Raw genomic sequence first — 25,197 nt, 5'->3', positions numbered from 1 at the left:
TGTGGCAGGCTGCCTGTGCCGGAAGCTCACTGTACTGCAAGACATCCGGCGGCCGCGGCTCCTTAACGCCCCGGGAGGGACCGGCCCGGGGGGCGCCCGATCCTGCCGGGTGGGGTGGCGGCGGGGGGAAGATGATGGGGCGGCTGAGCGGCCGGGCGGGGAGCGCGCTACAAGGTGAGGTCCGGGGGAGGTGGGGAGAGGGTGCCACCAGCGCCCCCTAGCTGTCGGTGCCCCGTGCGGTCGCCCGGCCCGCCCGCCACTAGAAACGGCCCTGTGTAATATGTTATGCACCTTATGACAGAATTCAAGTCATTTTTTAATATTTTTTAATTCTGTCAGCAACTTACCTGCCGGGGCTCCAGCATCGTCCTCGGCACCTTCTTCAGCTAACGGCTAAGACACAGCGCCGCTGGAGCTGGGTGAGGTCACAGAGACCCGACGGCATCCCTAGAAACCAAGGGAGCCGTGGGTCTCGCGTCACTTGCAGCCCGGTGGCCGTGCAGCTGAGCTGCGTTGCACTCAGGCTGAGTGGCAGGTCGCCCTGCCACTCGGCCTGCAGTGCCTCAGCTGCAGTTTGGCTGGATTCAGGAGGCCAGACCAATCAGCTTTTGGTCCGGGCTCCTGATCCAGTATTATGTGAAGGTCAAGCCAGCATGTGATTGCTGGCTATTAGGTTTAACTTCCTGGTCCCAGCTTCCCTGTCTACTCCTGCGATCCCCGTTCCTAATCCCTCTGTTTGACTTGACTTGTTATCTGACCTCCTGCTTGACCTTTTGACTATCCTTTTGCTTGTTGATTTTTTACTGTGCTGCCTGTTTGGTTTTGACCCGGCCTGTTTGACTATTCTTTTATGTTTGTTTGTCCGTCTTGTTCCGTGTGCACGTATTCAGCGTAGGGAACGTCTACGTGGTTGTCCACGGCTGCCTAGGGCCGACTGAGGCAAGTAGGCAGGGACAGTGGGTGGGTTCAGAATTAAGGCCCACTGTCTTGTCGTGTCTGTACCTCCCGGTCGTGACAGATTTGCTCCTAGTTTTGGCTTGTAAATACAGATGCTAAATACTGACCTTTATATTGTTGTGTAAAAGTGACCCTAGTAGTGTATTAGTTGTTGTGTCTGTAAAGCTTGAAGGCTTTTTAGCAAACACCTTTCAGTCAAAAGCCTGACCTCACCCTTTTCGATAAGTATCACACCCACAGGTCTCTTACAAAATTCTACTTCTCTTTCCTCCTGCTTGCAGCGATGGCGTCTGCTGGACTGGGAAAGGAGCTGGAATGTTCCGTCTGCCTGAACCTTTATACAGATCCTGTAATCCTGAGATGTGGACACAACTTCTGCCGGGGATGTATTGATCAGGTCCTGAATATACAGGACGGGGCTGGAGTTTATTCCTGTCCTGAATGTAGACTAGAGTTCATGGAGCGGCCGACACTACAGAGGAACATAACTCTGTGTAACGTGGTGGAGAACTTTCGGTCTACTCATCGGGAGGAAAACAAGATCTTCTGCACTTACTGTGTGGACTCTCCTGTACCTGCTGTAAAATCCTGTCTGATGTGTGAGGCTTCTTTGTGTGATAAACATTTGACAGTTCACAGCAAGTCACCAGAACATGTCCTGACCGATCCCAACACTTCCCTGGAGAAGAGGAAATGTTCTGTCCATAAGAAGGTCCTGGAATATTACTGCACTGAGGACAATGCTTGTATCTGTGTGTCCTGCTGTCTGATAGGAGAACACAGAGGACATAACCTGGAGTCTCTAGATGAGGCTTTTGAGAAAAACAAGGAGAAATTTCATAAAATCCTTCAAAAACTGCTCAAAAAGAGAGAGAAGACTGAGGAAAGAGTTCAGAGTGTGAAGAAGCGCAGGAGAAAATCTTAAGAAAAAGCATCTGGAGAAGCCGAGAGAGTCACTGCCCTGTTTATAGACATCAGGAGACAGCTGGACGACCTGGAGAAGAGAGTCCTGAGTGAGATCTTCAGGCAGGAGGAGAAGATGTCACTGTCAATGTCTGATGTCATCCAGAAGCTGGAAATAAAGAAGGACGATCTATCCAGGAAGATGAGACACATTGAGGAGCTGTGTAACATGGCGGATCCACTGACTGTCTTACAGGATCCAGACACAGGTGACGTGTGTGATCCTGAGGAGGAGGGAGGCGATGAGGACACATGGGGACATGATGGAGGCGATGAGGACACATGGGGACATGATGGAGGTGATGAAGACACATGGGGACATGATGGAGGTGATGAGGACACAGGGAGACATGATGGAGGTGATGAGGACACAGGGAGACATGATGGAGGTGATGAGGACACAGGGAGACATGATGGAGGTGATGAGGACACAGGTGGAAACAGGGGCTGGCTGGCAAATTTTAGCCCGGGGGGCAAGCACACAGCACTGGCCCATGAGTAGCAGGCTGGCGGCCCATCCTTTAAGGACCACTCTGGCCCTTACCTATAACATCTTCGTCATTTGTGACCAAATATCCTACTGTGCCCTGTGAAGGGATCAGAAGTCACTTTCCTGTATAAGTCTATGGGGCGGCTCAGCGATGACACGGAACGTACCCATAGACAGATGCAAGGAATGCTGGGTGACCTCTATCGTACTGAGTATATGATGCTGGAAAGCTGGTTGACCTTCATCAAACTGAGTATAAGATGCTGATAAAGCTGGGTGATCTCCATCATACTGAGTATAAGATGCTGGAAAGCTGGGTGACCTCCATCATACTGAGTATAGGATGGTGAGAAAGCTGGGTGACCTCCATCCTACTGACTATAAGATGCTGGGAAAGCTGGGTGACCTCCATCATACTGAGTATAGGATGGTGAGAAAGCTGGGTGACCTCCATCCTACTGACTATAAGATGCTGGGAAAGCTGGGTGACCTCCATCATACTGAGTATAGGATGGTGAGAAAGCTGGGTGACCTCCATCCTACTGACTATAAGATGCTGGGAAAGCTGGGTGACCTCCATCATACTGAGTATAGGATGGTGAGAAAGCTGGGTGACCTCCATCCTACTGACTATAAGATGCTGGGAAAGCTGGGTGACCTCCATCATACTGAGTATAGGATGGTGAGAAAGCTGGGTGACCTCCATCCTACTGACTATAAGATGCTGGGAAAGCTGGGTGACCTCCATCATACTGAGTATAGGATGGTGAGAAAGCTGGGTGACCTCCATCCTACTGACTATAAGATGCTGGGAAAGCTGGGTGACCTCCATCATACTGAGTATAAGATGGTGAGAAAGCTGGGTGACCTCCATTATACTGAGGATAAGATGGTGGGAAAGCTGGGTGACCTCCATCCTACTGACTATAAGATGCTGGGAAAGCTGGGTGACCTCCATCATACTGAGTATAAGATGGTGGAAAAGCTGGGTGACCTCCATTATACTGACTACAAATACAAGATGCTGGGAAAGCTGGGGTTTCTGTATTTTTTTTTACTGCTGTGGTCCTGTGGGTATAGGCATTCCTCTTTTTAGAACACCCCCCATTAGTAAAAATAATAATAAACAAAACAACAAACACACATACTTATATGTATCCTCTATGTACTCCTGTATATATGTATCCTCTATGTACTCCTGTATATGTCTCCTCCTGTATATATGTCCCCTCTATGTACTGCTGTGTATGTCTACTCCTGTATATATGTATCCTCTATGTACTGCTGTATATATGTATCCTCTATGTACTGCTGTGTAGGTCTCCTCCTGTGTATGCCTATATACATTATATGAGGGAATATGCAATGCAGGAAAATTTGGATCAGTGTAACTATATATATATATATATATATATATATATATATATATATATATATATATATACACACACACAGGAGGAGACCTACACAGCAGTACATAGAGGATGCATATATACAGGAGTACATAGAGGAGACATATATACAGCAGTACATAGAGGAGACATATATACAGCAGTACAGAGGAGACATATATACAGCAGTACATAGAGGATGCATATATACAGGAGTACATAGAGGATATATGATGTATCCTCTATGTACTCCTGTATATATGTATCATCTATATACTTCTGTATATATGTCTCCTCTATGTACTACTGTATATACTGTATGTATCATCTATATACTTCTGTATATATGTCTTCTCTATGTACTCCTGTATATATGCATACCCTCCAACTTTTGAAAGAGGGACATAGCCACGCCCATAACTGCGCTCTATGACCCCATAGCCACATCATCTATTACCATTATATAAGTAACAAATATTATCACCACTCCTTCACCACATAGTTACTTATACCACCATACCACTGGTGCCTCCATCTAGGTAGGGTGTAGTAGTGGAGGTATAGTGAATAAGGGGTGTAGTAGTACAGGTAAAGATGAGGGGTGAGGCAGTACAGGTATAGATATGGGGGGTATTAGTAATACAGATGAGGGGCATTAGTAGTAGTAGTACAGGTAAAGATGAGGGGTGTAGTAGTAGTACAGGTAAAGATGAGGGGTGTAGTAGTAGTACAGGTAAAGATGAGGGGTGTAGTAGTAGTACAGGTAAAGATGAGGGGTGTAGTAGTAGTACAGGTAAAGATGAGGGGTGTAGTAGTACAGGTAAAGATGAGGGGTGTAGTAGTACAGGTAAAGATGAGGGGTGAGGTAGTACAGGTATAAATGAGGGGTGTATTAGTAGTACAGATGAGGGGGATTAGTAGTACAGGTACAGATGTGGGCTGTAGTAGTACAGGTAAAGATGAGGGGTGTAGTAGTAATACAGGTATAGCTGAGGGGTCACTGGGGGAAACTGGGGCAGCTGGGGGTGACTGGGAGAGCTGGGGGTGTATGGGGCAAACTGGGGGAGCTGGGGGTGACTGGGAGAGCTGGGGGTGTATGGGGCAAACTGGGGGAGCTGGGGGTGACTGGGAGAGTTGGGGGTGTACGGGGCAAACTGGGGGAGCTGGGGGTGACTGGGAGAGCTGGGGGTGTACGGGGCAAACTGGGGGAGCTGGGGGTGACTGGGAGAGTTGGGGGTGTACGGGGCAAACTGGGGGAGCTGGGGGTGACTGGGAGAGTTGGGGGTGTACGGGGCAAACTGGGGGAGCTGGGGGTGACTGGGAGAGCTGGGGGTGTATGGGGCAAACTGGGGGAGCTGGGGGTGACTGGGAGAGTTGGGGGTGTACGGGGCAAACTGGGGGAGCTGGGGGTGACTGGGAGAGTTGGGGGTGTACGGGGCAAACTGGGGGAGCTGGGGGTGACTGGGAGAGTTGGGGGTGTACGGGGCAAACTGGGGGAGCTGGGGGTGACTGCGAGAGTTGGGGGTGTACGGGGCAAACTGGGGGAGCTGGGGGTGACTGGGAGAGCTGGGGGTGTACGGGGCAAACTGGGGGAGCTGGGGGTGACTGGGAGAGCTGGGGGTGTACGGGGCAAACTGGGGGAGCTGGGGGTGACTGGGAGAGCTGGGGGTGTACGGGGCAAACTGGGGGAGCTGGGGGTGACTGGGAGAGCTGGGGGTGTTTGGGGCAAACTGGTGGAGCTGAGGGTGACTGGGAGAGCTGGGGGTGTATGGGGCAAACTGGGGGAGCTGGGGGTGACTGGGAGAGCTGGGGGTGTATGGGGCAAACTGGGGTTGACTGAAGGGGGACTGGGGACAGTTGGAGTTGACTGAAGGGGGACTGGGGCAGACTGGAGATGACGGAGGGGAAATGGGAAAGACTGGGGGTGACTGAGGGGGACTGGGGCAGACTGGGGGTGATTGAGGGGCACTGAGGCAGACTGGGGGTGACTGAGGGGGACTGGGGCAGACTGGGGGTGATTGAGGGGCACTGAGGCAGACTGGGGGTGACTCTAGGGGGACTGGGGCAGCTGGGGGTGATTGGGGCAGGAGTGCACATAGCCCTCCTCCTCTTCCTCTCACCCTGGCACACAAGTTCCCCTCCCGGCCACACGTGCAGGTCCCCGGTCTTTGAAGGAGGCCGCAGGGACTGTAGTGGTGATATCACCTGCTCCAGAGACCGGGGACCTGCACGTGTGGCCGGGAGGAGAGCAGGACGTGATATTTATAGCTCAGGCAGGTCAGTCGCAGCTCTGTTAGGCGGACTGCCCGACCGCCCTGCACCTCACCTCCGGCCCAACAATCCACGCACCGCCATAAGCCCGCCATGCACCTCACCTCCGGCCCAACACTCCACGCACCGCCATAAGCCCGCCATGCACCTCACCTCCACGCCGCCCGCTTGACCTGCACCTCTTGCCCGGCCGCCAACCCGACAATCCATGCTGCTCCGCCTGCAATGATTTTTTGTGAAAATTTAATTTAAGATTTTTACAAAAATCTAATCGATTCTAACCTTCTGGGCGAATTAATTTGTTTACTCACCCAGCCCTAATTCCTCTGTATGTCTCCTCTTGTATATATGTATCCTCCATGTACCCCTGTATATATGTCTCCTCCTGTATATATGTATCCTCTATATACTCCTCTGTATGTCTCCTCCTGTATATATGTATCCTCCTGTGTAGGTCTCCTGTATATATGTATCCTCCTGTGTAGGTCTCCTGTATATATGTATCCTCCTGTGTAGGTCTCCTGTATATATGTCTCCTCCTGTATATATGTATCCTCCTGTGTAGGTCTCCTGTATATATGTATCCTCCTGTGTAGGTCTCCTGTATATATGTCTCCTCCTGTATATATGTATCCTCCTGTGTAGGTCTCCTGTATATATGTATCCTCCTGTGTAGGTCTCCTGTATATATGTATCCTCCTGTGTAGGTCTCCTGTGTATATGTATCCTCTGTCAGGGGTAGGGAACCTTGGCTCTTCAGCTGTTGCAAAACTACAACTCCCATCATCTATGGTAAGCCTATGGCTGCCCAGGTATGATGGTAGTAGTAGTTCTGCAACAGCTGGAGAGCCTTGGTTCCCTCCCCCTGCCCTATGTCCTGCTGTGTAGGTACCTGGCTTCCTGCAGACACCATCTTCTCGGTCTTCAGGCTCTTCTAGCCCAGACACAGGAGAACCAGCTGGGAGGAGAGAGCGGCCTCTGGTGGCCGGAGGAAGATACTGCCTACAGCAGTTTGCTTTTTACCATAAGCCTCATAGGCTTATCTGCATAATGGCCATAAAGGGGGCGGGGCTTAACGTCATGGGGGCGGGGCTTCAGCGGCCGCTTCCAGCACAGACCGGATCCACAGCACATCCACAGGTAAATATGACTGAAGAGGGCGGGGCTGTAAGCAGGGGAGGCGGGGCACTGAGGACTCCAGCCAGCTGTCAACAGCCATGCGGCCCTGACAGCTGGGGGAAGACCGGCCCGGGGGGCATATGCCCCCCTGCCCCCCGGCCCAGCCCGCCCCTGGGTGGAAATGATGGAGGTGATGAGGACAGAGGGGGACATGATGGAGGTGATGAGGATACAGGGGGTCAAGATGGAGGTGATTGGGGTCTGGCAATAATTTTACACACATCACACACATTATCTGATATAATAACAGATATAAATTTAACCTACTATATACAGGGTCCTGCAGACATATTATTGGATGTAAACACAGCTGGCAATAATCTCCTTATATCAGACGACCGGAAATCTGCATCATGGACATATATAAACCAGAATCGTCCAAAAACAGCAGAGAGATTCCCGGATTATCAGGTGATGCGCAGCCGGGGCTTCTCGTATAGGCGGCCGATGAACGGCTGGAGATTGCAGTTTAGTCAGGTGATGAGCAGCGAGGGATTCTCCTCAGGGCGACATTACTGGGATGTGGAGATCAGTGGATCAGAATGGTTCAGGGTGGGGATTTGTTATCCCAGTATAGACAGGAATGGAAATCAGTCACGCATTGGAGATAATAACAAGTCCTGGTGTCTAGGGAAGATGAGGGGTAGTACTCATTATACAGTGATACATGACAGTAAAGAGATCCAGTTACCTCACCGGATTTCCAGTAATAGAGTCAGGATCTGTCTGGATTACGAGGCCGGGCGGCTGTCCTTCTATGAGCTGTGTGACCCCATCAGACACTTACACACCTTCACCACCACCTTCACCGAGCCCCTTCATGCTGTATTATGTGTATATAAAGGTTCTATAAAGATATCAGGGAGGAGCAGCAGCTGTGAGGAGCCGTCACAGGCTTAGGAAATCTGCCCAGAGACCGGTGACATCACAGGGGGCACTATCTGATTGGTGGAGCATTCAGCCAGTGGGTGGGGCTACTGCGAAGCTGCTCTTTTTCTACAAACCCCTCCTGTACACCGAGCTATGATTGGTTATCTGCTCTACACTCTATGGTTACAGGGTCAGGAAACTCTTGTTTCTATTGGCTGTGGATGAGATGTTGGTTGAATTATAACCAAAGAGACTTCACTGCTTAGTCTTGCATGGTACTAGGAAGTGTTTATAGGCCTTAGGGAATGTGACCCGTTTCCTTTAAATTCTCACATATAAAGTTTGGTTATTTTGAAATTAAATGTTTTTATTCAAATACACAGTGTGTTTTTTATGCTATTTCTAAAGTTTGGCGGTAAAGTTTGTGGCAGTTCTTCATTATGATCTTGACCAGGTCATGTGATAATGTGATATGTCATTGGTGGTTTTATTAATTGTATATGAGATTTGATCATTGATTGGATTTATTAATATTATTATTAAATGATACTGCTAAAATAAAAACGGATGGTAAATAAACAATGGCATTTCTACAGTGTTTCTTCCTGAAAGGAAAGAATAGTTGCAGAGCGCCACCTCTCATCCTTTTATTTTTTTGCCCACATCAAGCGCTCTCATCATGCCTAGTCCTACAGCATCATCTGTGTTATCCCATTGTTGCATCCACGCTTTTCATTACTGTAACCAAATCATGTGATCACCAGCCTAACCCACAGAAAAACACAGGGTTTAATGTGTCGGATGAAGTAGTCTGTCCTAGGTCAACTGATTTCTTGTGAGCTAAAAAAAATTACTTTAATGTTTTGCATTATTATTATGAAAAGAGTATTTAGTATTATTTTACTGTGTGTGAACATAGCCTGAAAGTCAGGAATCTTTTGTATTTTAACGCACATGAAGGGAAAGTTTTTAGGTAATGTTCAAAGATGCTATATTATACAATAATACTATAAACCAGGAATGGGGAACCTTCGGCCCTCCAGCTGTTGCAAAACTACAATTCCCATCATGCTTCGCTTTGGCTGTCCAGACACGATGGGAATTGTAGTTTTGCAACAGCTGGAGGGCCGAAGGTTCCTCATCCCTGCTATAAATTATGAAATTATAAAGTATATAATAGAAGCTAAAATGTTACGATAAGCAGATCTTTTGCAGTCCTGAACCAATGATGAATGTCAACTTGCAATTAAATCTTACTAGTAGATTATTGTTTTGCGGCTGCCGGAGACGCACCAGGTCATGTCATACAGAGTTGGCAGTTTTATTATAATCTGAGATTTGATCATTGTGCGGATCATGGATGAGATTTATTACAAATACACAATTCCGATGAACTAAAAACTGCTGATAAATAAGCTGGTCTCTATGGTGTTTTTTGGACAAGGTCCAACATGGCGTAACTGGAGCAGCATGGACAGATAGGAAGGAGAACAATGGATCCTGATCACTAAGAATTAAAAAGTAATAGTGGAACAATAAAGAAGAATCTCAGGTCCTGCTGCAGAACATCAAGAAAGGACTGAACCAACCTTACCCCTCACCAGAGTTTCTTTTCACCCATATCATACCCCCAATACTTAATATACGCTGCTATACACAATCCATATACCGTAGCTGAGGTATGGCATACCTCTTTACAGCTATAGAGAAGCAGGGAGGCAATGCACAGGACCAGGAGAAGCCGCGCACGTTGTGCCTATTGTACATTCTCTGCTGCCCATACTGCTGAATAGCAGAGTCGCTCCTGAGCTACTTGCCCTACTGTTCTTGATGTTATGTAACTTTCCTAGCAGACCACAAGCTGTTTTGCTACTTACTGCTGCTGCCTGTACTCAGCATTACGGGCAGCAGGAGAGAATAGCAGTGTGCCTGAGACTTCTTTCAGTCCTGCATGGGGTATGGCATCCAGAAAACCTATTTACAGCTACAGAAGAGCAGAAAAGATGAGAGCAGGTGGCTATTGAGTACAGTCTCAGAAGCAGTGTGTATTTATGGGGTGGGGATCTGTTAACCTGCTGTTTTCTATTGCAAACAGGTTAAACTAGTTAATCAAGTATATAGCAAGAACGTTTAGAATTACTTACATTTTTCAGTTATAAAGATGACAGCTACGCTTTGACTTTAGTGGCAGTAGAGAAATTAAAGAGAGAGATACAAAGGGCGTCTTCTTCCCATGCACTCCGGTTCTCTCTGCCACAGACAGGGCCGGCGTTAGGGGTGTGCAAGCAGTGCAGCCGCACCTGCATCCCCCTGAGCCCATAAATCCGGCCCTGCCTCTGCGAGGAGAAAGCTCTTCTCCCCCTACATGTGACTGCAGCCTGGCCCCATCCCCCGCCCCCCCCATAGTGTCTCCCAGCTCACAGATGCCCATAACCCCCCCCCCCCTCCGGACGGAGACAGATCAGCAGTGTGATCCTCCGCTCTACCTCCTCCTCCTCTTCATGGGCAGAGACATCCTCCACTGATCCTTCTGTGTGAGTATATGTATCTGTCTGTGTGTATGTCCTGTGTACTTCCAGCATGCTCCTGTGTGGCTGTGTGTGGAATACAACAACTCCCAGCATGCTCCTGTGTGGCTGTGTGTGGAGAACAACAACTCCCAGCATGCTCCTGTGTGGCTGTGTGTGGGATAAAACAACTCCCAGCATGCTCCTGTGTGGCTGTGTGTGAACAACAACAACTTCCAGCATGCTCCTGTGTGGCTGTGTGTGGACAACAACTTCCAGCATGCTCCTGTGTGGCTGTGTGTGGACAACAACTCCCAGCATGCTCCTGTGTGGCTGTGTGTGGACAACAACAACTCCCAGCATGCTCCTGTGTGGCTGTGTGTGGACAACAACAACTCCCAGCATGCTCCTGTGTGGCTGTGTGTGGACAACAAAAGAATATTCTGCACAGGGCGCCATCTACCCTAAGGCCGGCCCTGGCCACAGATAATTCCTGTAATGTCATATATCATGTTTAGTTTTCTCTAACACCGAATGCTAAAAAATATGCAGCTTCTTCACCTGGAAATAATGAGCTACCAGTTTAGACCTGTTTATTGCGAATGGTTTGCGAGATGAAGATGTTACTCACAAGGTTGATCAGCGTTATACCGCAGGCTAGTAGTAGTGTTGTGTTGTCACATACCGGCTCAAACAACTAACCCGCAGGTCTCCTAGGAGGTCAGCAATGTAGTTTCCTTAGGGCAGGAATGCCATGGGATACAGTTACAATACTTGAGATAAACGGTAAAGATTTGGCAACAGTTTCCTTTAGCAGTTTAAAGGAGAAGTTATACAAATCCCCAATATACACTTATTATAGGAAATGCTTATAAAGTGCCTTTTTCCCTGCACTTACTACTGCATCAAGGCTTAATTTCCTGGATAATATGGTGATGTCACTTCCTGGATAACATGGTGATATCACTTCCTGAATAAAATGGTGATGTCACTTCCTGGATAACATGGTGATATCACTTCCTGAATAAAATGGTGATGTCACTTCCTGGATAACATGGTGATGTCACTTCCTAGATAAAATGGTGATGTCACTTCCTGGATTACACGGTGATGTCACTTCCTGGATAACATGGTGATGTCACTTCCTGGATAACATGGTGATGTCACTTCCTGAATAAAAATGGTGATGTCACTTCCTGAATAAAAATGGTGATGTCACTTCCTGGATAAAATTGGTGATGTCACTTCCTGGATAAAATGGTGATGTCACAACCCGACTCCCAGAGCTGTGCGGGCTGTGGCTGCTGGAGAGGATGATGGCAGGGGGACACTGAGGGACACAGGGCACTGAAGGGACACTGAGCATCCCTCTGCCATCATCCTCTCCAGCAGCCACAGCCTGCACAGCTCTGGGAGTCGGGTCGTGACATCACCATGTTATCCAAGAAGTGACAACACCATTTTAACCAGGAAGTGACATCACCATGTTATCCAGGAAGTGACATCAACATGTTATCCAGGAAGTGAAGCCTTGATGCAGTAGTAAGTAGAGGGAAAAAAAGCACTTTATAAGCATTTCCCATAATAAGTGTATATTGGGGATTTGTATAACTTTTAGGGGGCAATACAATACTGTAATATTTTTGCTGGTGGGTGCACATAAGAAGATATTTTTTGTGTCGTGTGAGATGCGCTGCTTAAGCTCTTTAAGAGTTAACTGTTGCAGGAGAGTCCTAGAAAATGTTAGCTCTCTTGGCTTGCCAGTTTTTCCTTACTGGTTTAGGAGTAGGTGATTGCATTATCCTCTCAGCATAGACTGAATTCAGTTTTGGTTTAAGCACACAATGCCGTGATCATAAAGTATGGGACGCAAAGCTATATTTACACGAAGGTAAAGGCAAATGGAAAGAGATGGGAATCTACACAGCATGCAAGTCTTTCGTCTCTTGCCTTTGAAGGTTTCAGGGAACTGGAAATGGACTAGGGCTAAGGCTTGGTATAAGGCTTCACAAACAGTTAACAGACAGGACTTTATAAAGTTCCAGCCCTACACAGAGACAGGTGATCGGTTCTAAAATGAAAAGTGGTTGATCTTTTGAGACTCCTTCCTCAGTGGACACTTGACATTGAAGCGGCCTGAGTGTCCGGTGACGATACGGGTTTCATCTAGGGAAACTGCACCTATGTTCATGTTAAAAGCTTTGCATGCCGGAGGTGGAGGGGAAGCCAAAAACAGCAGAATCCAGTGAGTTACGCAATTCACACACCTCCAACTCTGCCACCTTTACTGAGCCCCTTCATGCCAACTTAGGGGTCATCTTCCCATCAGGCATCTGATGATGTGACAGGGAGAAGAATCTGACTGGGGTAGAATTCAGTCAGTATAGTGCAGCAGTGGGAGAGGATACAGATAAGCTGTAACTGGTTATCTGCCCTTATCGTTACAAGGGCAAAAAAAAACTTCACTTCACTAAAGGGTACATTTGGGTAAAGGACTATTGTGCAGACCCCAGTTAACAAAAGCTACACCGGTCCACAAAGGGATGTATAAGTTCAGGCCAGCCACATAGCTGCGGTGACTACACTACAAACTTTGTTGGGGGGAATACTACCCTCAGCTGCTCCTAACCACTACTCCCATTTAAGGCAGTGAATGTGTTAATACTCATATTACTGGTGGTCTATACCAGAAATATGATGCAACCTTGGCACTACTCAGTGACAGTCAAATACACTGGAGTATTGTCAGGACTGTGCGCTGGAGCTCATAGCTGTGCGGCCGAGAAGGCGCTGAGTTGCTGCATTTCAGAATCCTGTCTGAACACAGGTTTATTTTAGGTTTGTTCAGCCCCACCCGTCTTGCTTTTTGTACCTTGGCAGCTTGAGGGTTAACCTGCTGCTGTGCAGGTGAGCTGTGTGGAGGACCAGAGGCTGGTTCAATCAGCTGCTGGACTGAGTTCCTGATCCTGTATAAATTGTAGGTAAGCCCAGCATTCCCAGTTCCCCTGCTCCTTTCTAAGCGTTCCCCTGTCCTAATAGCCTTGCTATTGCTCTGCCAGTTTTCTGACCTTTTGCCTGACCTCCGACTATCCGCTCTCTTTCTGCATTGTACTGCATTGTCCATTTGGTTTTGACCTGGCTAGCTGACTCTCCTCCATTTTGTTTGTTTGTCTGTCAGCGTAGGGACCGACTCCGTGGTTGTTCCTGGCCATTTAGGGCCGTGTGTAGCAAGTAGGCAGGGACGTTGGTGGGGGCAAGTTCAGGGCTCACTGTCTGGTCCGCGTCTCCCTAGCCTTGTCCTCCACTGATCCACACCGCAGGCCTGGCAAAGGCCACTCAGCCAGCAAACCATAACCCTCCTATGTAACGATGGAGACAAAAACCATTAAACAGTGGTCTACAGTTTCGCGACCCTTCATTTTGCAAAAGATTGGCAAATAATCCCTGGTTATGTTTTCTTTATGTGTCGGAGATTAGCTACCTCCAATAGAAGCCACTTGAGAGACAATTTTCTTCCTTCTAGAATATTGCATAATATGGGAAAAGAAACTTATCTCCTCTCTCTGGTCATAAAGTGTCAGAACCCTCGGGGAAGTGTTCTCCTTTACAGTGAGTATAGAAGAAGGTATGTGTTTCTGTAATGTATGTGTTCAACTGTTAATGTAGGCGAGGGGAACAAGGACGTGTGAGGGGTAAAGGTGATTGGGATGAAATGGCATTAGGTCCTAAAGTAATACAGAAAGCCAGTGGCCAATGGAGGTGGTATTCAATGTAAGCAAAACAATGGGAGGCAATGGAGGAGTTTGAGTCATAGGACTGGAAGGGGGTGGGGTCACAGGACTAATAGGAGATGGGGTCACAGGACTGGTAGGTGATGGGGTCACAGGGCTAATAAGAGATGGAGTCAGGACTGGTAGGAGATGGGAGTCCCAGGACTGGTAGGAGATGGAGTCACAGGACTGGTAGGAGATGGAGTCCCAGGACTGGTAGGAGATGGAGTCCCAGGACTGGTAGGAGATGGAGTCCCAGGACTGGTAGGAGATGGAGTCCCAGGACTGGTAGGAGATGGAGGCACAGGACTGGTAGGAGATGGACACACAGGACTGGTAGGAGATGGAGTCCCAGGACTGGTAGGAGATGGAGTCCCAGGACTGGTAGGAGATGGAGTCCCAGGACTGGTAGGAGATGGAGTCCCAGGCTGGTAGGAGATGGGGTCACAGGACTAATAGGAGATGGGAGTCACAGGACTAGAAGGGGAAGGGTGTCACAGGACTTGTAGGAGATGGGGGTCACAGGACTTGTAGGAGATGGGGGTCACAGGACTGGTAGGAGATGGAGTCCCAGGACTGGTAGGAGATGGAGTCACAGGACTAATAGGAGATGGGAGTCACAGGACTAGAAGGGGAGGGTGTCACAGGACTTGTAGGAGATCGGGGTCACAGGACTGGTAGATGGGGGTCACAGGACTGGTAGGAGATGGGGGTCACAGGACTGGTAGGAGATGGGGTCACAGGACTGGTAGGGGCCACCATGACCAGTTATTGGCTGAGCTGCCTGTCAGCTCAGGGAAACTGTAAAGCACAGTGGCGGAAAACAAGCAGATTGCAGGAGAAGACTGGGAGCGTGGACAGATAATGTATGCACAGTTTAGGGCAAGGGCTGCACAGACATCGCTAACAATGTTTGTGCAGCCCTTTCTAAATGATTATCGAGCCGTGTAAATTTCTGCTAGTTGTTTTGCAAAGATTGGGGTCTGACTGTGGAAATCTAATTTTGTTGCTCCTGTAGAAACAATGTACTTGGCTTCAAGGTATATAATGCTCCATAAAGTATGTCCCTTTGCTTCCTCTAAGTTCAGCTTTCTCCTTGTGTAATAATATTGTGGAAGTATACTACTAGGTAAGTCCCACTGGGGTTTAGTTGAAGCTCTTCACCCTCTGTCTCCTCATCCCTGTGTTACGTATTAAGTATCTTTCCCATTACAATTCCTGCCTCTGTGCACTCCCCCAGTAGTATATAGACCCCTTGTGCACTTCCCCAGTAGTATATAGACCCCCTATGCGCTCCCCCAGTAGTATATAGCCCCCTGTGCACTCTCCCAGTAGTATATAGCCCCCCTGTGTGCTCCCCCTCCCATAAAGATCTTACCCCCGTCCGGCCCACAAGCCCTGACGCACGTTTTGCTCACTTCATCAAGAGCTAATCATTTGTATATGATGTATATGAAAATAAAGAATTTGTTATATTTCTAAATTATTTGTGCAATTTCTTTGGTTATGTGTATAGGCTTGGTTGCACTATAGATTGATTTAGGCAGGACTTTGTTTTGGGTTGTACCCCAGTAGTATATAGCCCCCTGTGCGCTCCCCCAGTAGTATATAGACCCCCTATGCGCTCCCCAGTAGTATATAGCCCCCTGTTGCTCCCCCAGTAGTATATAGACCCCTATGCGCTCCCCCAGTAGTATATATGATGCAACCTTGGCATTACTCAATGACAGTCAAATACACTGGAGCATTGTCAGGACTGTGCGCTGGCGCTCCTCGGTTCAATTGTGCGGCCGAGAAGGCGCTGAGTTGCTGCATTTCAGAATCCTGTCTGAACACAGGTTTATTTTAGTTTGTTCAGCCCCACCCATCTTGCTTTTTGTACCTTGGCAGCTTGAGGGTTAACCTGCTGCTGTGCAGTTGAGCTGTGTGGAGGATCAGAGGCTGGTTCAATCAGCTGCTGGACTGAGTTCCTGATCCTGTATAAATAGTAGGTAAGCCCAGCATTCAGAACTGGCTATTAGTTGTTACTAGTCCCAGCTCCCCTGCTCCTTTCTAAGCGTTCCCCTGTCCTAATAGCCTTGCTATTGCTCTGCCAGTTTTCTGACCTTTTGCCTGACTTCCAACTATCCGCTCTCTTTCTGATTTTGTACTGCATTGTCCGTATGGTTTTGACCTGGCTAGCTGACTCTCCTCCATTTTGTTTGTTTGTCTGTCTACGTTCTGCGTGTACACCTACTCAGCATAGGGACCGACTCCGTGGTTGTCCCTGGCCATTTAGGGCCATGCGTGGCAAGTAGGCAGGGACATTGGTTGGGGCAAGTTCAGGGCTCACTGTCTGGTCCGTGTCTCCTTAGCCTTGTCCTCCACTGATCCACACCGCAGGCCTGGCAAAGGCAACTCAGCCAGCAAACCATAACCCTGCTATGTAACGATGGAGCCAAAAACCACTAAACAGTGGTCTACAGTTTCGCGACCCTTCATTTTGCAAGAGATTGGCAAATAATCCCTGGTTATGTTTTCTTTATGTTTTCTTTCGGAGATTAGCTACCTCCAATAGAAGCCACTCGAGAAGCCCAGTAGTATATAGCCCCCGGTGCGCTCCCCCAGTAGTATATAGACCCCCTATGTGCTCCCCCAGTAGTATATAGCCCCCCTGTGTGCTCCCCCCGGTAGTATATAGACCCGCACTTTGTGCTCCCCAGTAGTATATAGCCCCCCTGTTGCTCCCCCAGTAGTATATAGACCCCTATGCGCTCCTCCAGTAGTATATAGAGCCCTGTGCAGTCCCCCAGTAGTATATAGTCCCCCTGTGAGCTACCCCAGTAGCATATAGCCTCCCTGTGTGCTCCCCTAGTAGTATATAGCCCCCCAATAGTATATAGCCCCCCTGTGCGCTCCCCCAGTAGTACATAGACCCCATGGACCCCCACTTTGTACTCCCCAGTAGTATATAGACCCCCTGTATGCTCCCCCTCCCATATAGCCCCCCAGTTCGCTTCCCCAGTAGTATATAAAAACCTGTGCACTCCCCCAGTAGTATATAGACCCCATGGACTCCCGCTTTGTGCTCCCCAGTAGTATATAGACCCCCTGTATGCTTCCCCTCCCATATAGCCCCCCTGTGCCCTTCCCCAGTAGTATATAGCCCCCTGCTTTGTGCTCCCCAGTAGTATATTGCCCCCCTGTGCTCCCCCTTCCATATAGCATATAACAGAAAAAAAACAAAAAACACTTATACTCACCTGGGTCTGGGCGTCTCCTCTTTTCTTCCCCTCTTGTGGCCGCACTCTCCCCTTGTGGCCGCTGCTCTCCCCTTGTCCTGGCGCTCCAGTGACATCACTGGCTCCCTCTCTGTCAGTGCTGCTGTGTGGTAACTATGAGCACTAGTTATGAGCGCTCATAGTTACTGTACAGAGCGCAGCAGGAGTCCGGACAGCTGGCCTCCGCGGTCTGCCAGTTGAGAACCCCTGCTGTAGTAGTTTTGGCTTGGAAATACTTATCGAAATATTGCTGAGTAAAAGTGATCTGGCAGTGTAAAACTTTTGGAATGCCTGGAGGCTTAAACGGTAGTAAATACCTCTCAGTGACAAGTTTGAGCTCGACCTGTGTGATACATATAAATACCACCCACTGCTCTCTTACACAATTCTACTTTCATTCCCTTTCTCTGCTGTAAGCGATGGCGTCTGCTGCTCTGAGAAAGGAGCTGGAATGTTCCATCTGTCTAAACATTTATACAGATCCTGTAAACCTGATATGTGGACACAACTTCTGCCGGGGATGTATTGATGAGGTCCTGAATACACAGGACAGGGCTGGAGTTTATTCCTGTCCTGAATGTAGAGAAGAGTTTCCGGAGCGTCCGACACTGAGGAAGAACATAACTCTGGGTAACGTGGTGGAGGATTTTCTGTCTATTCCGCCACAGACCACCGGGATCTGCTGCACTTACTGTATTCACTCTCCTGTACCTGCTGTGAGATCCTGTCTGCTGTGTGAGGCTTCTCTGTGTGATAATCACCTAAGAGCTCACAGCAAGGAACCAGAACACGTCCTGACCGATCCCAGCACTTCCCTGGAGAAGAGGAAATGTTCTGTCCATAAGGAACTTTTAAAATACTATTGTGCTAAAGATGCCACCTGTATCTGTGTGTGCTGCTATTTGATTGGAGAACACAAGGGACATAAGATGGAGTCTCTACATGAGGCCTTCAAAAAGAAGAAAGAAAACCTGCAAAATGTTCTGCAGAAAACGATGACAAAGAGAAAGAAGACTGAGGAAAGAGTCCGGAGCGTGGAGGAGCAGAGGAGAAAAGCTCAAGAAAAAGCATCTGGAGAAGCCGAGAGAGTCACTGCCCTGTTTATAGACATCAGGAGACGGCTGGACGACCTGGAGAAGAGGGTCCTGAGTGAGATCTCCAGGCAGGAGGAGCAGCGGTCACTGTCTGTCATCCAGAAGCTGGAAATAAAGAAGGATGAGTTGTCCAGGAAGATGAGACACATTGAGGAGCTGTGTAACATGGCGGATCCACTGACTGTTTTACAGGATCCAGACACAGGTGACTTGTGTGATCCTGAGGAGGAGGGAGGTGATGAGGACACAGGGGGGCATGATGGAGGTGATCGGGGTCTGGAGAAGATCTCACACACATTACAAACATTATCTGATATAATAAGAGGTGTAGATGTAACCTTCTATATACAGGGTCCTGCAGACATATTACTGGATGTAAACACAGCAGATAATAATCTCCTTATATCAGAGGATCAGAAAACTGCTGTTTGGACAGAAATAGAGCAGAATCGTCCAGAAACAGCAGAGAGATTTCAGGATTGTTATCCTCAGGTGATGAGCAGCGGGGGATTCTCGTCAGGGCGACATTACTGGGATGTGGAGATTGGTGCAGAATATTGGTGGAGTGTGGGGATGTGTTATCCCAGTATAGACAGGAGGGGAGATCAGGCAGAGATTGGAAAAAATAACAAGTCCTGGGGTTTGTGTGGAGGGCGGTTCAACTGTAATGAGTATTCAGTGAGATATGACAGTAAATGGATTGAGTTACATCACCGTATCTCCAGTGATGGAGTCCGGATCTGTCTGGATTATGAGGCCGGGCAGTTGTCCTTTTATGAGCTGTGTGACCCCATCAGACACATATACACCTTCTCCGCTACTTTCACCGAGCCCCTTCATGCTGTAGTATGGCTATGTGATGATTCTATCAGGATATTAGAAGAGCAGCAGCTGTGAGGAGCTGTCACTATAGAAGAAATCTGTCCAGAGTTGGTGATATCACAGGGAGCAGAATCCGATGGTTAAAGGGGAACTATCAGCACTTCAGTGCTCAATCTCTCACTAGCTACAGGTGCCTAGGAGATAGAGCAAGACAATCTGTCCCCTAACAAGTAGTTATTAGCAGCTGGATGCACAGACCATGACTTCTCTGTGCAGCCATATAAAAGCATAACCAAAGTGAAAGTTGTTGTGAAAAATGATTACAGTCCTGCACTATAATCATTTTATTTAAACTTAAAGTCACTAAAAATAACCTTTGACATGTCATCAGTCAAAAGTTATTAATTAGAGTGGGTATCACTGCTAACACACTGTGATCAGAAGAGAAAACCGGGAAGAGATATCAGCAGCGAGATGCAATTCCCGTCCAACAGCGCAGTCCGTCAAAACTCATAATTAAAGCCTATGGGAAATTTTGACTTTATGAGCTGCCAGCCGGGGAGTGGATTGAGCTTTCGCAATCTTTCCCTGGCTGTATCTTCTGATCAGGGTGGGTGTCAGTAGTGAGAACTGCTCTGATCAATAACTTCTGACATGTCTGATGACAGATCAAAAAGTAATTTTTAGTGACAGTGCCCATTTAAAATGTAGTGACAGACCTTTTGCAGGACTCCTCCTAGCTCTTATTTTTGATAGATCTTTATTTGAAATGAATTATTGGTATTTTATGGGTGTTACGCAGGTGTATTACAGGTGTTCACTGTTATAATGTAACAATAAATAAAACAGAGATTTGATAACTGCAACTGATTGATGAGATTTATTAATAAGAAAGAATGGAGAATAGTGACTGTGTGTGTCATCTGTCTTGTTGTGCAGTCAGGAGGCTGCACTACAGCCGGCACATCTACCATCTGCAAAAAGAAGAGCTTGATACTGTAAAGATTTTTCCAAAGGAGTTTTATGCTGCTATATCGTACTGCTGCTGTACTGACCTGCCTGTCCCATTATTACTGTCCTCGGGGAAACACTTGCTGCAGAATTATAGACAACAGTCCCAGACTGCAGGGACTATGCATAAGAGACATACAGAAATCATTACTGCTGTTCGTGAAAAAGTACTAAAAATGTGACCAGCCTCTTTAAGACCTTATCCGTACTTTGCCTCTTTCAGCTTTCCCTCCATTCTGACGAGTCCCCCCCACCGCATGATCCTGCCTTTGCCAGGCTTCACTGCAGGCATGGTAAGGGGCATGTGAAGGGCATCGTCGCTTGTTCATATTATAGATTGGGCCACCACTGGCCCGTGTAATAGGACGCCAAAATTTCTGCTAGTTGTTTTGAACAGATTGGGGTCTAACTCTGGGAGTCTAATTTGAGGCAGGTGCTGGTGGAAACAATGTATTCAGCTTCAAGGTATATAATGCTCCATATAGAATGTCCCTTTGCTTCTTCCAAATTCAGCATTCTCCCTGGGTGATATTATTGTGGAAGTATACTATTTCATGAGTCCCACTGGGGTTTAGTTGAAGCTCTTCACCCTCTGTCTCCTCATCCCTGGTAACCTCTTGAGGACGTATGCCGTAAGGGTACGTCATACGTCCGCAAGAGGAGTTCAGAGGGGGGATCTAAGGGAGATCTATGGGAGATCAGTGTAGTTGTATTAGAATTCTAATTACTGTAGAAGTTTAAAAATAAACTGTTTTCATTAATAAAAAGCCCCCCCCCCCAATAAAAGTCTGAATCACCCCCCTTTTCCCATTTTATAAATAAAAAAAAAAAAAAAAGTTTGGTATCTCCGCGTGCGTAATCGCGTGAACTATTAATTTATGACATTCCTGATCTTGCACGGTAAAGGGAGTAAGCCCAAAGACCCGCCAAAGTGCAAAAATTGTGCATTTTTGGTCGCATCAAATCCAGAAAAATTGTAATGAAAAGCAATCAAAAAGTCGGATATACGCAATCAAGGTACCGATAGAAAGAACACATCATGGCGCAAAAAATGACACCTCACACAGCCCCATAGACCTAAGGATAAAAGCGCTATAAGCATAAGAATAGAGCGATTTTAAGAAAGGTTTTTTTCCTATAAAAGGTTTTATTTTTTTTAAAAGCCACCAAATAATATACGTTGCATATCGTATTATTCATACCGACTTGAGGAACACATATAACATGTAAGTTTTTCCATAGGACGAATGGCGTTAAAACGAAACCCCCCAAAATGAAAACGCAAAAACCAAAAATTGGCTCTGTCATTAACCTCTTAAGGATGGAGCCAATTTTCGTTTCTGCGTTTTAGTTTTTTCATAAGGCCATAGCACTTGCATTTTTTCACCTAGAAACCCACATGAGCCCTTTCTTTTTTTCGTCACTTATTGTACTTTGCAATGGCAGACTTAATTTTTGCATAAAATATGCTGCGAAACCAGAAAAAAATTATAGGCGCGGTGAAATTGAAAAAATAAATAAAAATTTTTTGGGGCGGGTTTCGTTTTTATGCTGTTCGTCCTATGGAAAAACTGACATGTTATATATGTCCCTCAAGTCGGTATGATTAAAACGATATGTAACATGTATAACTTTTAAATTATTTGATGGCTTTTAAAAAAATAAAACCTTTTACAGAGAAAATATGTTCCTTAAAATCGCTCTAATCGCAGGCTTATAGCGCTTTTATCTTTTGGTCTATGGGGCTGTGTGAGGTGTAATTTTTTGCGCCATGATCGGTACCTTGATTGCGCATATGCGACTTTTTGATCGCTTTTCATTACAATTTTTCTGGATTTGATGCGACCAAAAATGCACAATTTTTGCCCTTTGGCGGGTCTTTGCGCTCACGCCATTTACAGTGCGAGATCAGGAATGTGAAATTAATAGTTCGGGCGATTACGCACGCGGCGATACTAAACATAATTATTTATTTATTTTTATTTATAAAATGGGAAAAGGGGGGTGATTCCGAGTTCTATTAGGGGAGGGGATTTGTTTTAATGAAAACACTTTTTTTAACACTTATTATTCCCCCCCCCTGGGGTTAGGGTTATTCCCCCCTTGGGTTAGCGTTATTGCCCCGAGGTTAGGGTTATTCCCCCCGGTGTTAGGGTTATTCCCCCCTGGGGTTAGGGTTATTCCCCCCAGGGGTTAGGGTTATTCGGGGGGGGAAAAGGCTGCCGTTGCGCAGGGCCGGGACAAAGAGTAGGCGGAGGTAGGCGATGGCCTAGGATGCCAAACGTAAGGGGGCGCAGTCTGGATGGGTAAGTAATTAATTTACCTACCCATCCCTCCGAGCGCTCATAGTTACATACAACAGCACTGACAGAGAGGGAGCCACTGGCTCCCTCCCGGCCAGTCACTCTTGTGGCCGCAGGCAGCGTTTGGCCTGCAATCACAAGAGGCCCCTCTCCTCTGGCTGTGTTGAGTCAGTCACTGGAGCGCACCTGGGGTCGGCAGTGACACCGCACCGGCAGTGACACCGAGGTCGGCAGTGACACCGCAGGGGAGAGGGAAGAAACAAGAATGAAGTGAAGGAGGTGTAAAGGACCTTTGATGACGTCATACCCATGTGACCAGTGTGGGAGGAGCTATCTTCCTTTGCTAGGCTTTCCATGAGGCAGCTGGTTTCCCGGGCTGTTTATGAGGCAGCAGTATAGTGAGTGCAGGGTATAACATCAGCAAGAGGTGAGGGCACTGTTCTGCAGGGTCAGGGGTGTGTGGGTGCGATGTTCTGCAGGGTCAGGGGTGTGTGGGTGCACTGTTATGTGACGTTCTGCAGAGTCAGGGGTGTGTGGGTGCACTGTTATGCGATGTTCTGCAGGGTCAGGGGTGTGTGGGGGCACTGTTATGTGATGTTCTGCAGGGTCAGGGGTGTGTGGTGGAACTGTTATCTGATGTTCTGCAGGGTCAGGGGTGTGTGGGTGCGATGTTTTGCAGGGTCAGGGGTGTGTGGGTGCACTGTTATGTGATGTTCTGCAGGGTCAGGGGTGTGTGGGGGCACTGTTATGTGATGTTCTGCAGGGTCAGGGGTGTGTGGGGGCACTGTTATGTGATGTTCTGCAGGGTTAGGGGTGTGTGGGTGCACTGTTATGCGATGTTCTGCAGGGTCAGGAGTGTGTGGGGGAACTGTTATCTGATGTTCTGCAGGGTCAAGGGGTGTGTGGATGCAATGTTCTGCAGGGTCAGGGGTGTGTGAGTGCACTGTTATGTGATGTTCTGCAGGGTCAGGGGGGTGTGGGTGCACTGTTATGTGATGTTCTGCAGGGTCAGGAGTGTGTGGGTGCACTGTTATGTGATGTTCTGCAGGGTCAGGGGTGTGTGGGGGCACTGTTATGTGATGTTCTGCAGAGTCAGGGTGTGTGGGTGCACTGTTATGTGATGTTCTGCAGGGTCAGGGGTGTGTGGGTGCACTGTTATGTGATGTTCTGCAGGGTCAGGGGTGTGTGGGGGCACTGTTATGTGATGTTCTGCAGAGTCAGGGTGTGTAGGTGCACTGTTATGTGATGTTCTGCAGGGTCAGGGGTGTGTGGGTGCACTGTTATGTGATGTTTTGCAGGGTCAGGGGTGTGTGGGTGCACTGTTATGTGACATTCTGCAGGGTCAGGGGTGTGTGGGTGCACTGTTATGCAATGTTCTGCAGGGTCAGGGGTGTGTGGGTGCACCTTTATTCAATTGGTAGAGCGGCCTTTTGTGACCGCAGGCAAAACGCTGCCTGTGGCCACAAGAGAGCGGGGAGGAGGAGACGCGCGCCCCAGGTGAGTATAAGTGTTTTTTTTTTAAGTTGTTTTGGAGGATGCCTGCTATATGGGAATGGTTAGGGAGCAACTGGGGGAGCACACAAGGGGTCTATATATAACTGGGGGAGCACACAGGGGATCTATATATAACTGGAGCAGCACGCAGGGGGTTTATATACTACTGGGGGCAGCACACAGGGGCGCTATATACTACTGGGGGCAGGACACAGCAGTCTATACTATATTGGGGCTGCACAGAGGGGCCTTACTATACTGGGGCACTGGGACCCCTTAAAACTATGGGGGCACAGAGGGGTGTAACTACTATATAGGAGCTCAAAGGGTGTAACTACTATATACTAGCACAGAGGGGTGTAACTACTATATAGGAGCACAGAGGGGTGTAACTACTATATAGGAGCACAGAGGGGTGTAACTACTATATAGGGGCACAGAGGGGTGTAACTACTATATAGGAGCACAGAGGGGTGTAACTACTATATAGGAGCACAGAGGGTGTAACTACTATATAGGGGTACAGGGGACCTAAGTACTGGATGTGTTGCAGCCTAAAATGTTTCTCTGGCAGATTCTGGAGAGAAGATTCAGAGGCAGGAGAAGACTTCAAGGTATGGAGAGAAAAAGAAAAAGTGACAGACTCTGATGGGAGAAGATGCCCCCTGTGAGTCACTGGATTTAACTGCACTCTGTTATAGGCTTGTAGTGATAGGGGTCATGGTGTGGCGGTATTATGTAATGGTATCATTGGTGATATCTTCCTGTTTTGTTCAGAGCAGTTTTCATGTAATATGTCATCACTGTATGGTGGT

At 47.8% G+C, this 25,197-nt stretch overlaps 1 protein-coding gene and 1 pseudogene across 1 annotated transcript; both read left to right on the top strand.

The window, feature by feature from the left end:
* Nucleotides 1–1,240: 1,240 nt before the first annotated feature.
* LOC138771335 (E3 ubiquitin/ISG15 ligase TRIM25-like) lies at nucleotides 1,241–8,666 on the top strand (annotated as a pseudogene).
* Nucleotides 8,667–18,077: 9,411 nt separating this feature from the next.
* Nucleotides 18,078–20,417, top strand: LOC138771742 (E3 ubiquitin-protein ligase TRIM39-like). The gene has a single exon (XM_069951711.1). It carries the CDS (start codon nucleotides 18,078–18,080, stop codon nucleotides 19,647–19,649), a length of 1,572 nt encoding a protein of 523 aa, XP_069807812.1. The 3' UTR covers nucleotides 19,650–20,417.
* Nucleotides 20,418–25,197: the final 4,780 nt, after the last annotated feature.

The sequence above is a fragment of the Dendropsophus ebraccatus genome, chromosome 1 (genome assembly GCF_027789765.1).
Source record: "Dendropsophus ebraccatus isolate aDenEbr1 chromosome 1, aDenEbr1.pat, whole genome shotgun sequence".
NCBI classification, from domain to species: Eukaryota; Metazoa; Chordata; class Amphibia; order Anura; family Hylidae; genus Dendropsophus; species Dendropsophus ebraccatus.
This window is presented reverse-complemented; position numbering and strand designations above follow the sequence as displayed.